We start from the raw sequence: 17,019 nt of genomic DNA, 5'->3' as shown, positions 1-17,019 counted from the left end.
GTTCCTTGTAGAACCTGTTGCAGTTTTTATAACCATAGCTTTTTAAAGGTGCACTTAAAATGAATAATGTGAATTTAAAGTATAGCTACATTTGTGAATCTTCTGGGAGAAAAAAAGGAGACAGAGTTTTTGCAAATCTTACTTTAGGGTCTTGCCTTTATGTGCTTTCTTGTGCTTGTTTCTTGGCTGTAACTTTTTTTTTTTTGTGGGGCTGTGTGTGTATGTGAATGGTTTCAGGGTTTTTTTACTTGTTTGTTTCTTTAGTTTTGTTTTGTTTTTACATGTTGTGTTTTTGCTTGCTTTTTATTTCTCCTCTGTTCCTCTTTTCTTCCTGTGTTTCCTAATTGCTGATCTTGCAGAGGAAAACCAAATTTTATCATGAATGGGGCAGAAAATAGCCATCAACTAGTAAGGAGTTACTGCTAGTGGATCCATGCTTTTGGAATATTGAAGTTCTTTCCCCATTTTGTTTACTGCATATTTAATGAGTGCTTCAAAAGTCAGAACCTTCAGGAATTTCAAGGTATTTCTCTGCAGCTTTCCCCATCTTGTAAGAGAAGAAAGCCTAGGAAAAACTTGGGAAAGGGTTTTGTAAAATACCCTCTCAGTTGATTGGGATAAAACAATTGGGAGTGTGTAAGGATATGTGCAGACATCTTATCAAAGTTAAGAACTTGGTTTGAACTTTGATTGAGATGTATTGTTCTTTTAGATATGGTTGATCCCATTACAGCCTTTAAAATGTTCAAGGCCAGGCATTTTTGAACAAAAGTGGTGAATAAGTGACTTGCATTTAACATAAGTATGAGGCTTCTCCAGCCTAGGAGTTGCTATCTCAACCTTGATTAAATAACCCCTCCAGGAGGGGCTCAGACAAAGGCTTGGTGTGTGTTTGCTCAGAGAGATACTGCTGCTTTCTGCACATCTTTACAAACTGAGGGACTTTTTAAAGACTTCATGGCTACAGACATCTTGGCACAGAAGGGGACTTTGTGAAAAGCACATCTGCTGTCTCGCAGCAACGTGGCCTTTTCGTAAGAGACACGACATATTTCTCTAGGAACATGCATGGCTTGCCTGTTGGTAAGGTCTGTATAGTTCACCTTTCCATGTTTCTGAGCATATTCCAGGATGCTTGTGAATACTTCTGTGGTATTTTATCTACCCTCTGACTCCACCCAGTCTCCATTAGTAAAAGATTGTGCACATAATTAGTTAAAAACTTGCCTTGGATTTAACAAGTTTCCTTTTTGGAGAAGGATTGCATTTTTTGTGGTGAGACAGAATTTCTCTTTTCTGCAGTGCACATAGCAAAATGCAAGGCTGGCTGATTGGTGAATTCAGCAAAAATAAAATAACTTGTTCCAGTATTTTAGACTTTAAAATGCCACTATCTGTTTTACTAGCACTAGTCCTTGATTTATGGCAGTTCTGCTTGCACAGGGATTGCAATGCCTTCTAGTAAGAGTCACCAGCCTGCTCCTACCCCTTCCTTGCACAGATTAGATGGCTGTGCAGTATTAGTAGAATGTAAACTAGCAGTTTAAATGAGATTACTGGGATTACTCATCTGGATGGACAAGATTTAAAGTGGTCTTGATTGAGGTCCTTAGAATTGTGAAGTAGACAGCAAAGCCATTATGGACAAAAGGAAAAATGAGAAATGGGAAATAGTTACAATGTAAGAATGGATTTGGTTTATGTTTTGGGTATTTCAGAAGAAATAAAGGCATTATATTGCCTTTCATTGCTCTGTTTGGAATGGTGTTTTTTTTGTGGCAAGAGATAAGAGAAACATGCCATGAAATAATTTCTTTTTAGATGCAGAGTTTCATAGCAGTAAGAAATACCTTTGCTGTGGAAATCAAGTGAAGGAAATGTACTTTCTCTCTAAATGTATCTGTGTAGCACCATGTGTGTCCAAAAGACTTGCTTAAGACACCTTTCATCTCGCTATTTTTATATTACAGCAAAAAGACTTTTATATAGGGCCAAAAGCCTGAGTAGGAAATACAGATTAACACTCAGTGGATCTACACAAGTCCTGTATAATCAAGGTGTTGCAATATTGAAGTAATAAACTCTCCCCACAACTTCACATTTTGGAAGTGGTCTGTGCTGAGTTTTATTCTTGGCTTGTAGCTTGCTATTTCCACCTCTTCAGTCTGATAGCTGTTGTCTAAGGAATATTGGAATTTGTCTTTATTTTTGGTCATTTCCTCTCCCTCATGTGCAGTATCAAAGTCACCCAGTTCTCTTCTGCTACCAAGTGTAGCTTTTCTCCTTTGTTCTCGTGTAAGAATTAAGGGGTTTTTTTTTTCATTGTAATTTTCAGTAATTAAACTGATTAGAATTAAACTGGTGGGGAAACTGCATTTGATTACACAGGCAATACAGAGGAGGTAAAACTCATCTAACTAGGTTCCTTTCCAGCCTTTAGGCTTTTAATAGCTAAGTTAATTTCCTAGAGGAGTATGGGCTGATTGAAGGAAAAACTATAATCATTAATTGCAGTAGATTTAATTTGTTTTAAGTATAAAGAAAAGACTGCCTGAGACTTTGGGGGAAGAACAGAGCCATGCTCCAGTGCAGTCCCTTATTCCAGCCAGATCACTGTGGATTTTGCTGCCTCTAAAATACTCTGGTAACATTTTGGGACTGTTGGGGGGTTTTGTACATATTGGTAGGAATGATATCAGCATTACATGAGATAAATTATCAAGACATCTTTTCCTGCAAATAATGACCACAAACTTGTGCTGGATATTTGGTCATGTGGGCTTTGAACTGCAGTCTCCCTGCCTGATGTTTTGGGCACAGCAGATCCTCTCTAGCTCCACTGAGCCATCTCGTAGCTGATGTGAACATACAGTGTGGGATTGATGTGGCTGCTTTTCAAGAGAAAACAGAATTCTCCATATTCACTAAAGTTTGTGGGGTTTTATTGTCATATAATTTATTTCTCCCTGATGGTTAGAGCATGTGACTGCTGTTCTGGGGCCTCTCTCTATTAATTGCCACTAGAAAAGTAATTTTATATAGAGCTATAAAAGATGATTCATCATTTTCTTTTCTGAACAGCTATAAAAACATACTTTACCTGCCTCACAGATGTGCTTATGTGTAGCATAAGATGCCTGTGATATCCTTTGACATTACTGGTCTCTGTATTCATATAAACAATGTTTGTACTTTGCCCAATTTTGCCTTTGTTTTCTTAGTACATTTTTCAGAATTACTCAGCTGCCTCATAAATCACTCTAGCAGTATTAGAATAGTGAAATGAAGTGTTTGCTCTGCACAGATTACATTATAGCATCCTTGTTTATATTTCCTAGACATGGAATAGACCAATGGGAGTTACATACTAATCCTGGATTCAAATGGTCTATGTGAAAGCTTGGAGCTTCTTAATGTCTTTATTTTTCCTCGAGGTAAAGTATAGAAGGAAAAATAACTCATTAAAATATCATCTCATTGACTGCAAGGCATTAGAAAGTTGCTCTAGATAGACTGTATATATTGCAGCATTTTGGAGAAAAAGGATTCGACTTGGACCAGTGTGGTTTTTGAACCAATGTTCATCCAGCAGTGTTTTTGAGCTACATGAATTTGTCTTCCTTTTTGGCTAACAGAGAGATTGGTAAACCAAAAGCACAGAAGTCCTTATTTAAGCAGCACTTTAAAAATGCTCAGTAACAGCACAAAAAAGAGCAGCATACTTTGAAGTGACTAATCAGCTTTCCCCAATTTATCTTTGGTTTATTTATCTGTAGAAATTGTTTGTAGGATTTTTCTTTCTTGTTCTCAGTCCTAAGCTCTGATTCACAAGCCACAGTCCTTTTTATTGAAACTCTCAGTGAGAATACTTTGTAGGCTGTACAAAATAGCTTCTGATTGAGCTGTGGCCCAGGCAAAGGGCAGATGTGTTCTATTACTTGTTTTATGTGCTGATATTACTGTTGAATTAGTGGGCACACTGTGACTAGAAGCAATGGAAAAAAAATAGCAAAAATAGCAAGTATGAGCAATTCTTGCGGTTTTGGGTAGCGGCTATGGCTGAAAGGATTTGTGGTGGAAGTGCTTGTGGTGATGGTGGTAAATTAACCACAAACATCTCAGCCACCAGAGAGTGAATTTATACCATCTGTCTTGGGTTCACAAAACACAGATGTCCCACACTGCCACCGGACAGTGCCTGCCTGTCATCATCAGCTCTAGAGGGAGATCTGTCTTCCACACGTGTTTTGCATCCAGAAGTCCTGGCTCATCCAGACCATGGAAATCTGTTGCCTAACTGGGAATCACCCTACATGACAAGGTGGCATGGGTCCTGCTTGATGCAGGCAACATTTCCATATCTAAATTGACCAGTGGCATAAGTAGGAAGCAAGGACATGAAATTCTAAGGATGACCCACTGGTGCCTACATGATGAAGTTACTGATTAGGAGTTGCAGCTTGATGATTATTTTTCTGTCTGCATGGCATTATTAGCGTCGACAGTGCAACATCCTGCCCTCCTGTTGTGGTTCACAGAAAATGAAGCTCCTTGTCCAGCATAACCTCAGTAAAAGTTTCATCAAAGCCTTAATGCTGCTTCTGCTAGAATGCACAACCTTATAACAACATTGCCTGTTTACTGCAAATTTTTGGATAATAGCTTTAATCTGCCTTATCTTTAAGAAGTACCTGTAATTGTAGTGTTAAAGAGGGATCTTAAGAGTTTAACATATCAACTCATTGCTTTATTACTCAGGCAGCCATGGGGAGCACAAGGGGCAGGCACACAGGTGATGGGCAGGGAAATGGAGTGCAGGGCACTGTTTGCTAGGGAAGTAACCACACAGCATAGCTCGAGCTGGTGGTGGTTGGGATAAATCACAAACCGTGAGCATCTGCAGCTAGGAAAGATTAGAAACCCTCCACAAGCTGACAGGAACAAAGGATTGTCCCACACAATCTAAAATCTGTCATTGCCAGGGATTTCATCTGGGCTCTTGGCTCTGTCATGCCTTTGAAAATATCTTCAGGCCTTCCCATCATTTTGATTATTTGTGATCTTCCTTTTCTTTAAAGTTCCTGAATAGAGTTTTTAGAGTTTTCAGGGAATGTGAAAATAGTAAGCTAGCAGTATTTTTTTTCAAACTTTAGTTTATGTTTCTCCATTTTAAGATGTGTCACGGACTGTACGTTCCAAGAGCAGTAAAATGGAGAGGATGATCGATCTGGCTAAGCTGACTTACTTTTATCATAAAAGGGAAGTTTCTGATGTCTCTGATAGAGTAAGTTGATGGCTACACTTTATTCTTACTGTCTTTTATGGTCTTCTCCAGATTTTTTTTAGGCTATAGCTTTTTGAAACAGACAGTTAAGAAAAAGTATGGATAGTATATTTGACAGCAGGATAAAGAAATATTTGGGACAATATTATTAGAGGCAGTGCATGATGTCCAGTCCATATTTTACCATAATGCATTATTTCTGGTTTGACTGAAATACTGAGGTTATTAAGTTCCACTTTCCCTTACAAAGGAACACATGACTGTTGTTATACAAATATTTAGCCCTATAGGAACAGTTTGGGCCTATGTTTGAAAACAACACCCCCACGACTTTAAAATACATAACCAGATCCTCTGTTTCTTCTGTAATGTGGCTCCCACAGACCACAGTAGGAGCTGCTTCTAATTTCAGGCTATTTAAAGAAAGGATCATTAGAGAGGTGATGCAACATGATCATGTGCAGAGCATGTTACACTCACCCAGTTGGACACATTTTAAAGTCAGCTTCAGTGCTTTGCAGGCTCTTCAGCTCCTACAAGTCTGTGCTAGTAGCTTGCAGGAGCTTGTAATTCAGTGTCAAAATCTTCCTTCCAGGCTGCTCTTGCAAAAACAGTGCAATAACAGCTTGCCTTCCTCTAAGTTGGAGGCAAAAGTTGCAAGTAAAGTCTTGTCTGTGTAGCTGAAAAAAACCAAACCATACCAAACCAAAACACCAGGGCTGTTTCTGTTTTGTAGGACATCAGGTGTGCCTTTTTTCTTGTTTTTTTTTTCTTTTTAATGGATTGTTCATGAGTGTTACTACCCTAAGAAAAAACAGTGGTGTGGACATGTGCTGCTTGAACTTGAAAATGCACCCACTGAGGTCTCCCTGCAGCTGGAGCCATGACCACCCTTGCTTGGCTTGCCTGGGAATAAAACAGGGGCAGAGTGGGATGTGCCTGCACCACAGGGAAACTCTTCCTGCTTGTAGCCCCATGGGGAAATGGCAGGACAAGGCCCCAGGAAGCTTCTTTCCAGCAGTGGTCTTTGATTTCATAACAAATTAGGGTTTTTAAAATTGATTTGAAGCCTGAATGTTGAATATTAATGTTTCAGGAATGAAATACATTAGTTTTTCTTGTCTTTTGTTTTCATTTTCAGAGGGTAACTGTTGTTTTAATGCAGCTTTTTGCAGTCTGACATTTTCCTTGGAGAAGTTAAATATTAGGCAGTTTTCTGTAGAAAAATATTGAAATGAAACCTAGTTTCATTTATATATAGCTACACCATAGCTACAACATAGCTATGTTTTAAAAATAGAAGAAAAAGGTCATAAGATAGAGGCAGACTTTGGTAGGTTCAGACCTGGCTGTAATTTTGAAAAGACAAAAGCAACAAAAGCTTGAAGAACTTCAGTCTGATTTTTTTTTCCTGTTTTCCAGACAACATATTCTAGTTCCTTTGGGATACTGGAAAGATGCCCGAGTTTTATAAATTTCACTAATTATTTTGCAACAATTACTACCAAAACTGTTTTTCTAATTGTGCTAGTAGAACCTTGGACCACGTCTTACTTTCTTTTGCATAGGCTTTTAAATATTGATAATGATTCCACTTAAATGGATTAATTATATACTGCAGCACTTTGATTCCCTTTAATGTTGCATTTACAAACCACACAGATGGCCTAAACTGTGTAATGAAGAATGGGTTTTAGTAGACCTGAATATTTTTGTCCTCATTATTCTGTGCTGAAGGAAGTTCCTGTTGCTTTACATTTCAGCTCAGCTAGATTGTTAAATTCCTTAATGATCTAGAAGGCAACATTTAAGTGGCTGAGCAAATCACAAACTGATGCACAAAATGGATCAAATCTTAATTAATCTCTTTCCCTTTATCAACTTGTAGTGCATGTGACAATTTATCGCCCTGTTTTAGAATGAAATTGTTCCTGGTTTGTGCTTTTCTGATGTTTCCTGAAATGAGAGGAATGAGAGGAAAGTGAGCATGGCTGCTGTGGAGGGGCACACACCGAACGTGGCCATGGGTCCTTCTGTGCTGACCAGCCCCTTTTAGCCTTTTCTGACTCCTTCCCTGCAAACTGCAGGCTCTGATTCAACAAGTCTGTCGTCTTCTCCCTCTAAGGATGACATCAGCCTCATCAAACAGGTTCTTCTAACTGTCCTTCTTGAGGCACTGGCAGGAAACCTGCTCCTTCTTCATCACTTTCTTTCTTTTATTTGAAATAGATGGTCCTGTCCAGCTGAAGTTAATACCACTGGATGGATATAAGAAGTATGAGTTTCATTGGTAGGACAGTGTGAACTGCTGTTTTTGCAAAAAATTCACCTGGAAGTGCTTTTTGTAGTTGTGTTCGGGACCATTCTTAAAAAACAAGTTCATTTGGTTTTTGGGATATTCTTTTAAGTTACATTTTTTTGTTGTGGTTGTCTGACTTTCCCACCAAGAAGCAATTTTGGTGGAGTCCTCAGGCTACTGCAAAGTTTAGGCTTCTTTTAAAGCTGCAGCCTAAACTTCAGTCCACATGGAAGTTTATACAGCAGCATTTAGGAAGTACTCTGGGCCAAACACCTTCTCTCATGGATTTTTCTCAGGATGTATTAGTCAACTTCAATTTCTGTTAATTTTCTTTCACCCTGCATTAAAGCAAATACTGTATTTCACTGTATGGTAAAAAACCTTCATTCTGCTCCCTCTGCTTTGAAGTTATGCCTCCAATTAGGCCAAGTTGAAGATGTTATCCTGATAGCTGTGTGCTCATTTCTGTCCCATGCTGCTGTCTGCTGCCTTACCTGCCATGGGTCTTTGGTGCATTTGGTGGCTTTTTTTATTCATCATATCAGATTTCAGAGATGCTTTGCATATGGCTGATTAAGCTTAATGGATGTAATATATAACTTTTAAAAATAACCTTCTTGCATAAATGCATATCACATATTGAGTTGGTAATGTATTAGAAGAAGAAAAATAACTGAGACCTTATGACAGTTATTGTTTCCTTATTGAATTCAGAATGTTGTGAAGGCAATTTCCTTGACAGGATCAACTCCAGAGTACTTACTAGTATGCTGATTATTTTTTTCCCTTAATCTACCTCTGACATACCTTTTACAAGCTTGAAATTAGAGACAATGACTGCTTTATTTGCAAAGATAGCAAACCTTAGTTTAAAAAACTCTGTTCTCTGTAGAGAATTTGTGAGTGGGGAAGAGGATATCACAGGTTGTGACAAGTGAGCCACAAAGCCATTTTACTGATTCCAAATAAAAAACCTGTGCTTCTAATTGCACAAAGTCTTCCATTAGTTTTTTTTTAATCTTTAACTTCTACTGTGCAGTTTCCATATCTAAAGGAAAGGTAAGACATGGAAAACTCAATTGCTTCTTTAGTATCCCACATAATCTGTTTTGCTAAAACAAAGATGATGGAAACTTCATGAGCTGAATTGTTTGATCATACTTTTAGGGATCTTGGCTTTTTAGAAAGAAAGCTTGAAGTTGGTACTTCCTATTATGAATAAAATGAGACTGGATAAATGTTTGTGTTTATTTACAGAGAGGTTTTATAGGGAGAAAAGGAGATTTTTAGGAATGAAGCTGAAGTCTTTTGAGTGTGTATTGAGAGTATGGTGTGCTCTTGATCACACATTAAAAGTAAGCCAGGAGAGGAGCAACTTGCTTGTAGAAATCTTCTGTAAATTGTTCCACCCATATTCTGGAGCTCTTTCTTGGGTATGGTTATGTGTTTTTAGTCAATCTTATTTGGCCACTAAAGTGTTTTAAGTCAATCTTACTTGGCCACTTAGGCCTAGTGGTTTTCTGATTTCCAGTAGTCTCTGCTTTGCATCATTAGCCACTGACAAAACTTTGCCAATCTGGCCCAGTCTGTTGTTTTAATGTTATTTTACTTCTCCTGACTGCTGTGGCTTTATATGCAGGGAAACATTTTAAACAGAGTGGTGACTGTGTTTTATTTACTGTACCTGCTCCAAAATGACTTCATGATCTTTAAGCCTGAAGCTTTTTACTTTAAGGCAGCCAAACACATCTCTCACTGAAAATGTTTGGATGTACAAGGTGCAGCTGTTATCTCACTCCTCTTTGTTCTCTCTGGTTTCTTGAGAGAAGATGAAACGAAATGCAGTGACAGGTAAGGATGTCTCACAAAACATGTAGAAGAAATGTAGCTTCCATTCCATAAATTACTGTTACTCTGCTCACCAGCTGCCTCTTATGATGTTTTATTGATGAATAAAAATTGTGTCTGAGGCAATAGAATGTCTTGCATCTTACAATACTGCCAGTTATAAAGTTGTCTCCTTGAATAAATTTCACAATTAGAAAGTATTGACAAAAAATATTCAATCTTTTTTACATCAAAATAAGCTCAAACATCTGCTGCCAAAGTCAGACAATATCAACTAATCTTTTAAAGAGTTATATTTTTATTATACTGACAGATGCATGGCTGCATGACATAGATGTCAATTTAAGTTACTAATGCCATTAATACTTGACAAAGACATGCTCCCAGAAGAATTTATGTTCTTAAATTGTTGTCAGATGAGTATGTGCCAACAAAAAGTAAACAGTTATTCAGTCGTGTTGTTAACAAAGCTAAAAGTGTGTTATCTCCAGAGAGATCACAAAAATTGCTATTCACATCTTTCCTATTCTCTAAATTCCTCAGAATTGACAGCAGAAGAAATAATTCTGTGCCTGCAATTGCCTGTTCAACCTACCCATCCATACATCCTCCTTCATTGTTTGTATGTTCTGGCTAGCAGTGCAGGAAGATTTTCGGTTTTGCTTGAGGTGAACTTCTTCAGCATTCAATTACTTTCCTCAAAATTTCAAATAACCTTACTATTTGGTAAGAATGATGTTGTAAAGAGAACAGTGAGGACAATATTAATACCACACCAGGATTTCTGATCTGCTTATTCAGTCAAAAAACTGCTGGAAAGTGACAGAACATTGTCAGAGGATGGATTGTAGGAGAACAGAGATAGTGCTGAAGGCAATCTCACCCCTGAGCAGTTGCACCTGTGCTAATTACCAAAGAGTAGGACCAGCCCTGCCCTTAACAGGGCACAGCTGTGTCCAATAAGGTCTGCCCTTAACAGGGCACAGCTGTGGCCAATAAGGATGGCAGTTAGGAGTGGGTTAGCTGGTGGAGAGAAGGGTTGGAGAGCTGGGTTTGTTGGCTGTGCTGTGAGGAGCACTAAGAGCAAGGTGGTCGTGCAAGGGATAAGAAGGAGTCAGCTGGCCATGCAGAAGGAAGAGAAAAGGAGTCACTGTGTGAGAAGCTGCCTGTGGGAACTCACAGAGAGAAGGTATGAAAGTTTTACAGTAAGGTGGTAAACTGATGGTGGCACTCAGGTTGGTGCCAAGCACTGACACCAACAATTGAAGACCTGACACTACATAACTCTTTAAGAAGGCTGAGGTTTAAACCACTGATGTTCAGTTCTTATTTGTTGAATTTGCTGCTATAGTCTTTAAGATTTTTACATTTTAGTAACCTCAGCTTTTGTTGTGGGTATTCCATCATGAGCAACTAAGCTTGCTTGAAATTCTTTCCCTCCAGGTTTTTTTGTTTTCTTTACCTTTTTCCCTTCTCTCCCCACACTAGTTTTTTGGAAATAATTTTATTTTCTAAAGCAAGAGTTGATTTCTCAGGGTACAGCAGACTAATGTTCTGGGTTTCTTTAGCAGGGTGTCCTGGTGTTTTTAAAAAGCATGCTTATCTAGTCCATTGAGGTTTTAAGTAACTTGAAATAGTGAATTTCTGGTTGAATCTGGGGCTATGAACATCTCATTAAGAGCTAAATTGTTATCCTTAGTGATTAGATACTGTTTTTTTTTTTTTTTTTTGTTTTTTTTTTTTTTTGGTTTTTTTGTTGAAGTGGTTTTTTTAGAGTGGCTTTTTTCTTCGGGGTGAGGCTGAACTTTGTAGAAACACTTTTTCTGCTAATGGTTCTAATGTCCTGATTAAAAAGAAACCCAGACCCAAAGGGCTGAAAGCCATCTTAACACTTCTAGGTGTGTTTCTGCTCACTGTACTGAGACAGACTGGGAAGATGAGGTCTGTCTCTCACAATGCAGCATTCAAGTCTTCTTTTAAAGCAGTGGTGATGCACAGTATCTCTAGAGCTGTAATTTGTGTCCTCGTGAAGCCACTACTTAAAGGACACCACAGGACCTGGTCTCCAGATATGGTGCTTTTTTTTTTTTACTTTTTTTTGAAAAAATTGAAGCTTCTGTTACTGATGTAGGCAAAAATATTTAAAATTAGATGAACTCTCACCTCTGCTGCCTCTTTAGGGCCGTCACCAATGATGTTTTGGATGGGGCTCTATCAATGTGTGTTGTATTTCAGTCTGGCACAGCAGTCTGCTGCCTGCCTGACCACTCTGTGTATATATTAAAATAATATTTCAAGTTTCTATGGTGGGTAGATTTTCAGAGTTAATGCTCAGGAATCTATTGTGGACTCTAGTTTTTAAGGAGGCAATTTAGAGAGGTTGGGCAGGTCAGTTTGAAAGGGTGATATGGGGAATGAAATGAGGTGCAAGAAGCCTTTATGCACATTCATTTGGAGCCCATCTTTGCTTTCTTTTATTGTTCTTTGCCTTGGTAACTTGGTAGCAATTTAATCTTCCTGTTTCCTCTCACCCCAAGTCTCCTGTGACTTGAGAATCTTGTGTAGCTCTGGAAAAGAGAAATAAGAACAAAGGGTTAGCCAAGATGGATTTACAATCTGCAGTCATAAAATCATAGAATCATGGAGTGGTTTGGCTTGAGAGGGACCTTAAAGATCATCCCATTCCAGCTGTCCTGCTGTGGCCAGGTATTCTGGGGTGACACCTTCCCCTCAATCAGGTTGCTCAGGGCTCTGTCCAGTCCAACCAGGAGCCCTGCCAGGATGGGACATCCATCCAGAGCTTCTCAGGGCACGTGGTGGCATCCAGAGCTTGTCAGGGCACGTGGTGACATCAAGGTGTTCTAGCCAAGGCTGGGCATGCTCCGAGTGAGAGGAGCTGCAGCAGTGCAGCCTGTGAGGCAGTTTGGGCTCTGTCAAGTTTGGAGGTTGAAAGCTTCCTGGGACCTTCTGCTGATTGCTCATACAGCTGCTCATAGTTGAACCTCTACAGCAGGAGCAGCTTCCAAAGGGTTTTCCAAGACCCGATGGTTTGGGAGCACTGATGGACAAAATGCAGCTGCAGATAAACACAGAGGGACTGAGAGGAGAGGCCATGCTTGCGCCAACATGATATGGTGTGATTGCAGCCATGGGGCTGTGCTGACCTCTGTGTGGGAGAAGATTCATTAGGTGTTAAGTGACAAATTACTTCTGTGGTGGTAAGATTTTCCCAAATATGGAAAGAAATGTGTGCTTTATTGAACCTTTCAGGAAGCGTCGGAAAAAATCTGACAATAAAAGTTCTTGCTTTTTGACACATTATCTTTCTAGAAAAGAAACTGTAAATATAAGTCAGTCTTGTTCTTTCCTGGAATCATAGGGAGATGGTTTGATTTTGCTTCTATTATGCAAGCAAAATTAAAAAGTAAAGAGTCCTTGTGAATTATTACTGGAATTTCAATAGCTGTAGTAGATGCATTGCAGCCAAAACCCCATTTGAACTGTTTTTACTGTTTCTATAGAGAAGTGTGTGGTGCTGACTTACATTATATGTTATTAAGAAGTTTTTGGAAAATATTGGCAAGATGAACGTTGTCAGGAAAACTTAATGAGAGAAACATAATTCTCTGAGAAGCCATTGAATGAAAGTTTGCAATGGGGATGTTGGCTGGGTATCCAAAGAAACTTTTTTAGCAGTGGAAACTTTGGTAACAAGTTTTAGCTGTGTGTCTCAAGTCTCTTGAACATAATAACTGAAATCTTAGAATGTGACTCATGTAAGGATTAGAATAGTTTAATTGTAGGTGTATTCTGCAGTGCCAAAAAAATAAGCTGGAATAGCAGGCAGTAGGTGACATTTTGTTCCTTTTATTTTCTTCTGATGAGATCTCTCCTGATTTCTATAACAGATAAGTACTTCTTACTGCAGGGAAAGTGATGTTACCTGTTACAGGAGGTCTTCAGAAGCAGCTGTAGAAATATGTGAGGCTGGTTTTATTTGTTTCTTTGTTTAATAGCGAATTTCAATCAGGGCAAGAATTAGGTAAATACAGCGAGATTGATGTTCTTTGCAACATGTCTGCACACATTTATTATTACCATCATTATGTCTTTGTCAAAGGCAATATGTTCATGGCAGTATTTGCTCTCTGCTAGCACTTTAGAGAGGATAGGCAAGAGATGTTCATCACTTACAGATAATTTTGTTGTTGTTTTTTAAAGTTTTCCATTTTGTGCCTTTTGCTCCAACCTTTCTGTGTCTTCAAACAAGCACTTTGAAAATGGCTCCAAATTACTTTGTTTCAGAAAAAAGGGCTTTTTGGCCCATTTTCCTTCATCTAATGTTCCAGGGTACTAGAACCAGACTTGGATGAGGAAAAAGCATGAGAACGTGTCTGTAGGTCATGGTTTCAATGATTCCTCCGTGATAGTAGGACAGCTAATCCAAGGATGAGTAAATAACTTAGTTTGCTTTGATTTGATATGGTCAGCTATGCTGGATATAAACTGCATTTTTTTTTTTTCTTCAAAGAACATTGCATTTTGACTAATGTAGAAGTACTTCTTGAGTAATGTAGAGATATTTTTGAGCATGGATCTTGACTGTGATGGAAAATCTGGCTTTCTGGTGAAGACAGTTTTACTGCAGTGTCAGGGAAAGCTGGCTCCAAATGTTTGAGCTGAAAATGGATGTTAAGTCCAAGGTGTTTGTAGAATATCTGATAAAGAAGAAAACAAAGGTAATTGTCAGTTTTATGTAAAAATCTCAAGGAAGTGATGAAAAAACCCAACAGCAGGGAATTTGCTATTTACATGCTTCTATTGAAGAGACAGAGGAAAATGACATAAAGAATAACATATAGAAAATACCTGATTTATTCTGTGTATCTTGCTATATACCCTTGTCCTGGAGCAGGACATGGTGTGAGCTGTCTGTTCTTTACTCATCAGAAATAGCTATGTGTCTCTCTTTGTTTTAAATATATTCTGATACAACAAGGATTTGTTTCCTACACATCTAAAGGTTTAGAAGCTTAGGCATTCCTTCTGTTTCTGCCTAGGCACTGAAAGGAAAATATTTGGCTTGACTCCAATTGTGCAGGCTTAATTTGAAGGACCATCTTGTATCACCATGCTCTGAAAATTGCTTTTCATAAGTGATTTATCAAGTTCTGGCCTGGGTAGCTGGATGGTTACAGTGCTGAGTCAATTAAACCGACTGAGGGAAATCCCAGCTCAATTGCACAAACCCTTTTACATCAATGGAACCAGGATTTCTCATCATCATCATCCCCCAAGGTCCCATGGCATAGAAAACAAGGAGAGATAATCAGAAGTTGCATCAAAGTCTATTTAAGTTTCTCTACAATGGAAATTTTAAATTAATTCGGTAATCACAAAGGAATACAGTTTATAGAATTAAAAATGCAGGATTGTAATTTCATAACCTATTCAATGCATTAGCTTTAGTAATTGTATCATTGTTTTATTTATTAGCTTGCATTTTCCAAGATACTGCAAAGGTAAAGATTGTGATTGCAATTTACAATAAGTGATTGTTTTTGCATTAAGTGTTTTCGGGTAAGGGAAGAGTAGCAAAGTTACTGAAACAATGGACAATCTCCTGTGAAACATCTTCTATTTTGGTTCCATGTATATTTAGAAAGCTCAATGCTAATAATTCCCTTTTTGTTTTTCTTACAGCTAATTCCAGCCTTCTTGGAGGTGGAGGAGGTGAGTCTTTGCATGATGCTTAATTCACTTTTAAACAAACATGAAATATATGCTGGATCAATGCTGAGCTTAGTTGGTTATAAAAGAATATAAGTTCAAAAGTTGGAAATATAAATTTATTAGATGGGAAAATGCACTAAAGTCCATAATCTTTCCTATCATCAAGAGGTAAGGTTTGCAACTGCTGCTGAATTTGGTCTCAACTCTGGGTCAGAGTAAGGCCTGACTAAAACATAAAGGAACTGCTCAACTGCCTTATGCTGTGTTGTGTTTTTAAGTATTTAGGCTTTTTAATTTACCCCAGGGGAATTTCAAATGTACAATTAATAATTAATTTTAACAGAAATGTGGAAATATTAAAATACAGTAAAATGTAATTATAGTAAATGAGTGTGGCTTTATCTTTGTACTTTTTTTGTTTTTTAATATTGTTATGGTTTAAACTTGGTTGCTTACCTTACTCTGCTTGTCAGAATAATCAAATAGATTTCAATACAAATCTTTGGTGCGAGTCAGAGATGCTACTAATGTGTTTACTGCTAAGGCAGGGATGCTCAAGTAGATATCATGGTATTGCTTCCAAATACATGGATGCTGGTTTATTTTAGTAGATTGATGCTATTTTACTTTTGGTATTTCTGTAGTACTGTGGCGGTAAAATTTGGCAAAGACAAACCCATTAAAGCTTCATCTCAGTTTCAGTGACTTCCCCTGCCACCCAGAGGGAAGTGAGAGAGCTCAGTTCTGGAAATTTCCCAGTGCAGGAGCAATACAGGCAGCAACTAATGCTCCTTCCTGGTGGGAGTTAAAAAAACTCTGATCAGGGATTACATATGTAAGGGTAATGGAAAGGGCTCTGTAAAAAGACAGGAGATCTCTGTTGCTTGTGAGGCTGCAGGCTAAGTTGTCAAAGCTTTTGTTTTAATTGAACAGGCAGCTCTTATTTTGGACTAGGAAAAGGTGCTTGACAACTAAATAAAATCATCTAAATAAAACCATTCACGTTCCTCAGCCGTGTGTCTGGACATCAGAGTACAGGGCAGCCTTACCTGTTAATCCTGTTGGATTAATCTGTTTCTTTTGATTTGAGTTAGTTGTTTGCAGTAGACCAAATTTTTCTTTGTTTAAAAGATAATCCTTTAGGAGGTAATCCTTTGCTAGCTGTTCCTGTTTCTGCAGAGCTGTTCCTGCATCTCCCCTCCAGCACTTGCTCCCGACTGGTAACATTGAAAAAAAAATATAAATCAATGCGAATGTTCAAATTCTAATCAGGTTCCCAGAGCACTGCTGCTGCTGAAAGGATTTGGCTATTAACTTTCCGTGTTATTTATTCAGCTGGACTGTACTTCAGAAGTTGATGTCTGTTCAGTGTGGCCCTTGATAATGTGGCTCTCCCTCTGCAGCAGATGGGATGAGCCTGTGCTGTGGGTCAAATTACGGTTTTCCATGTATTTTATGTGTTGAAAGTGGCAATTAAAAAGATGTTCTCTCCCCTCATGGCAGGCTGAGATGATGGCAGCCCAAGGTGGTGCTTCCCATCCCTCCCTCCTCCTGCCCTGACATCCTTTGGGGCTTTTACTGCCATTTTAAAAACTCAGTGCCTTTGGGGTTATGGGGAAGCTGCTGTGGGAGGTTGGGTTTGGGCATACAGTGGGTTCCTCTGGGTACAAGGTGCTGCAGCCCCCATGGCCAGAACCTCAATCCCAGATCCTTTGATCTCTGGTGGAAGGATAACCACTTACCCTCTTGCTTGTGGTACAGGAAAAATACCAAATCTGTCAGTTTTATGGCTTAGAGGGTGACTGCTTGTGGCTGAGGAGCTGCATATGTGGAGGTGCCACAAGCCACCCATGGG

The 17,019-nt window shown here is 38.7% G+C and overlaps 1 protein-coding gene across 3 annotated transcripts in view; it reads left to right on the top strand.

Annotated features, from left to right (window-relative positions):
• MACROD2 (mono-ADP ribosylhydrolase 2) overlaps positions 1–17,019 on the top strand; it is an 849,661-nt gene that overhangs the window by 170,134 nt on the left and 662,508 nt on the right. For all 3 annotated transcript variants that reach the window (XM_054290178.1, XM_054290176.1, XM_054290175.1), the window contains exon 4: positions 15,135–15,164. In XM_054290178.1, coding sequence (XP_054146153.1) covers positions 15,135–15,164 — 30 coding nt within the window. The remainder of the gene's footprint in view (positions 1–15,134; positions 15,165–17,019) is intronic.

This window comes from Melozone crissalis, unplaced genomic scaffold, assembly GCF_028551555.1.
Source record: "Melozone crissalis strain CALT ecotype California unplaced genomic scaffold, PUWL_Pcris_2 ptg000081l_1, whole genome shotgun sequence".
Taxonomy (NCBI): domain Eukaryota; kingdom Metazoa; phylum Chordata; class Aves; order Passeriformes; family Passerellidae; genus Melozone; species Melozone crissalis.
The sequence above is the reverse complement of the archived record's forward strand: the minus strand, read 5'-3'. Positions and strand labels throughout refer to the sequence as shown.